At 44.8% G+C, this 2,382-nt stretch overlaps 1 protein-coding gene across 1 annotated transcript in view; it reads right to left on the bottom strand.

Annotated features, from left to right (window-relative positions):
- IL17C (interleukin 17C) overlaps window positions 1-1,845 on the bottom strand; it is a 6,045-nt gene extending 4,200 nt beyond the window's left edge. The window contains 1 exon segment of the mRNA XM_033517313.1: window positions 1,437-1,845. Within this exon segment, the coding sequence (XP_033373204.1) occupies window positions 1,437-1,580 (144 nt within the window). The 5' untranslated portion in view covers window positions 1,581-1,845.
- Window positions 1,846-2,382: the final 537 nt, after the last annotated feature.

The following is a 2,382-nucleotide window of genomic DNA, read 5'->3' on the forward strand; positions in this document are numbered from 1 at the left end:
CACACACACATAAAATACACACACCCAGAGCTGTACTCAGGGTGTGTAATACACACATAAATTACACACACATATAAAATACACACACACATAAAATACACACACACAGAGCTGTACTCAGGGTGTGTAATACACACATAAATTACACACACAGAGCTGTGCACATGGTGTGTAACATACACATAAATTACCCCCACACATAAACACCCAGAGCTGTGCTCAAGGTGTGCAACACACACATAAATTACACACACATAAATTACACACACATAAATCACACACACACATAAATTACACACACATAAAATGAACACCCACAGAGCTGTGCACATGGTATATAACACACAGACATAAATTACACAGACATAAATTACACACACACATATATTACACACACACATAAATTACACACGCATAAATTATACACACGCATAAATTACACACAGACATAAATTACACACAGACATAAATTACACACACATAAATTACACACACACACAAATTACACACACACACAAATTACACACACGCATAGATTACACACACATAAATTACACACACATAAATTACACACAGCCCTGAACATGACATAAATTACACACACATAAATTACCCAGACACATAAATTACACACACACATAAATTACACACAAATTACACACATGCATAAATTACACACACGCATAAATTACACACACGCATGAATTACACACACATAAATTACACACACATAAATTATACACACATAAATTACACACACACATAAATTACACACACATAAATTATACACACACATAAATTACACACACATAAATTACACACATAAATTACACACACATAAATTACACACACACATAAATTACACACACACATAAATTACACACACATAAATTACACACACACATAAATTACATACACATAAATTATACACACACATAAATTATACACACATAAATAACACACATATATTACACACACACATATAATGCACACACACATAAATTACACACAGACATAAATTACACACACATAAATTACACACACGCATAAATTACACACACGCATAAATTACACACACGCATGAATTACACACACATAAATTACACACACACATAAATTACACACACCCAGAGCCGTGCTCAGGGTGTGTAACTCACTCAGAGGACCCTACACACAACACACCCCACACGCACACCCCACACTCTCCCCAACATCCCCCAGCCCCCAACCCCACGTTACCATCAGCCGGGTGTCGAGGACCACGCCAAAATTTGTGTGGTGGGGGGTGTTTGGCAGGGAACACTCCCGAATTTGGGGAACACGGCGGAATTTGGGGGGAAGCCCTGGGAAGTGCAGCCCCAGGGATGAAGCTGCCGAGTGGCAGCGCCGCCGCCGCCGCCGCCTTTTATAGGGCCGGGCAGGTGATGTGCACACACCTGGAAACTCCAGCTCCAGGTTCCTTCCTCCTCCCGCGGGCCGGCACTTCCTTTTGAACTCTGCGCGTGGCAGCCGAAAATCCGGGAGAAACAGCTCCACAATTTCGGGAGGGAGGTGGGAAGGGGTGACACGGGGACGGGCATCCCGCTCTTGTGTCACCGGCACCGTGAGATCACCGGGATCGCACTCCCGGGCAGAAATCCCAAATTGGGCAACCTTGGGAAGGGCTCCAGGGCTGCCAGCGCCGCTCCGGGATGGCCCGGTGGCCTCTGAGCACCAGCGCGATACTGGGGTCATACTGGGAACAAGGGCTGGAGGATGGGGACTTCCAGGGGACAGGGAATTCCAGGGGACAGGGAATTCCAGGGGACAGGGAATTCCATGGGTAGGGGGAATAGGGAATTCCAGGAGTTAAGGAATTCCATGGATAGGGAATTCCAGGGAATAGGGAATTCCAAGGATCCCAAAAATTGTTCTCTGAAGGAGAGGGGTTTGTCAGGGGCACCCCCAGATGATGTCCCCCCACTGACACCTCACACCAGTAGGATTCTGGTTCCATACTGGGAAGGAGGAGCCTGGGAAATCCATGGGGACTCTCAGAGCTCCCAAACACTGCTCCCCAAATTCGGGGGACTCTTCAGAGGGACCCCCTGACTTTTCCAGGCAGGGCAATCACACACCAGTGGGATACTGGTTTCACACTGGTTTCACACTGGCTGCTCCCCAAGGAAATTCAGCTTTTCCAGCTCCACGGAGCTGCTCACACCCCAAAAACCCCCAAAGTGAGGGGGCTACAGCCCTTCCCCACCCCAGGGCAAGGGAGATGCAGAGAAGAGCAGGAAAAAGTAAAATTGGTTATCAAAATATTTTATTTCAGGGAGATCCCTCCAAAAAAAAAAAAAAAAAAAAAAAAAAAAAAAAAAAAAAAAAAAAAAAAAAAAAAAA

Source organism: Parus major, chromosome 11 (genome assembly GCF_001522545.3).
Source record: "Parus major isolate Abel chromosome 11, Parus_major1.1, whole genome shotgun sequence".
NCBI lineage: Eukaryota > Metazoa > Chordata > Aves > Passeriformes > Paridae > Parus > Parus major.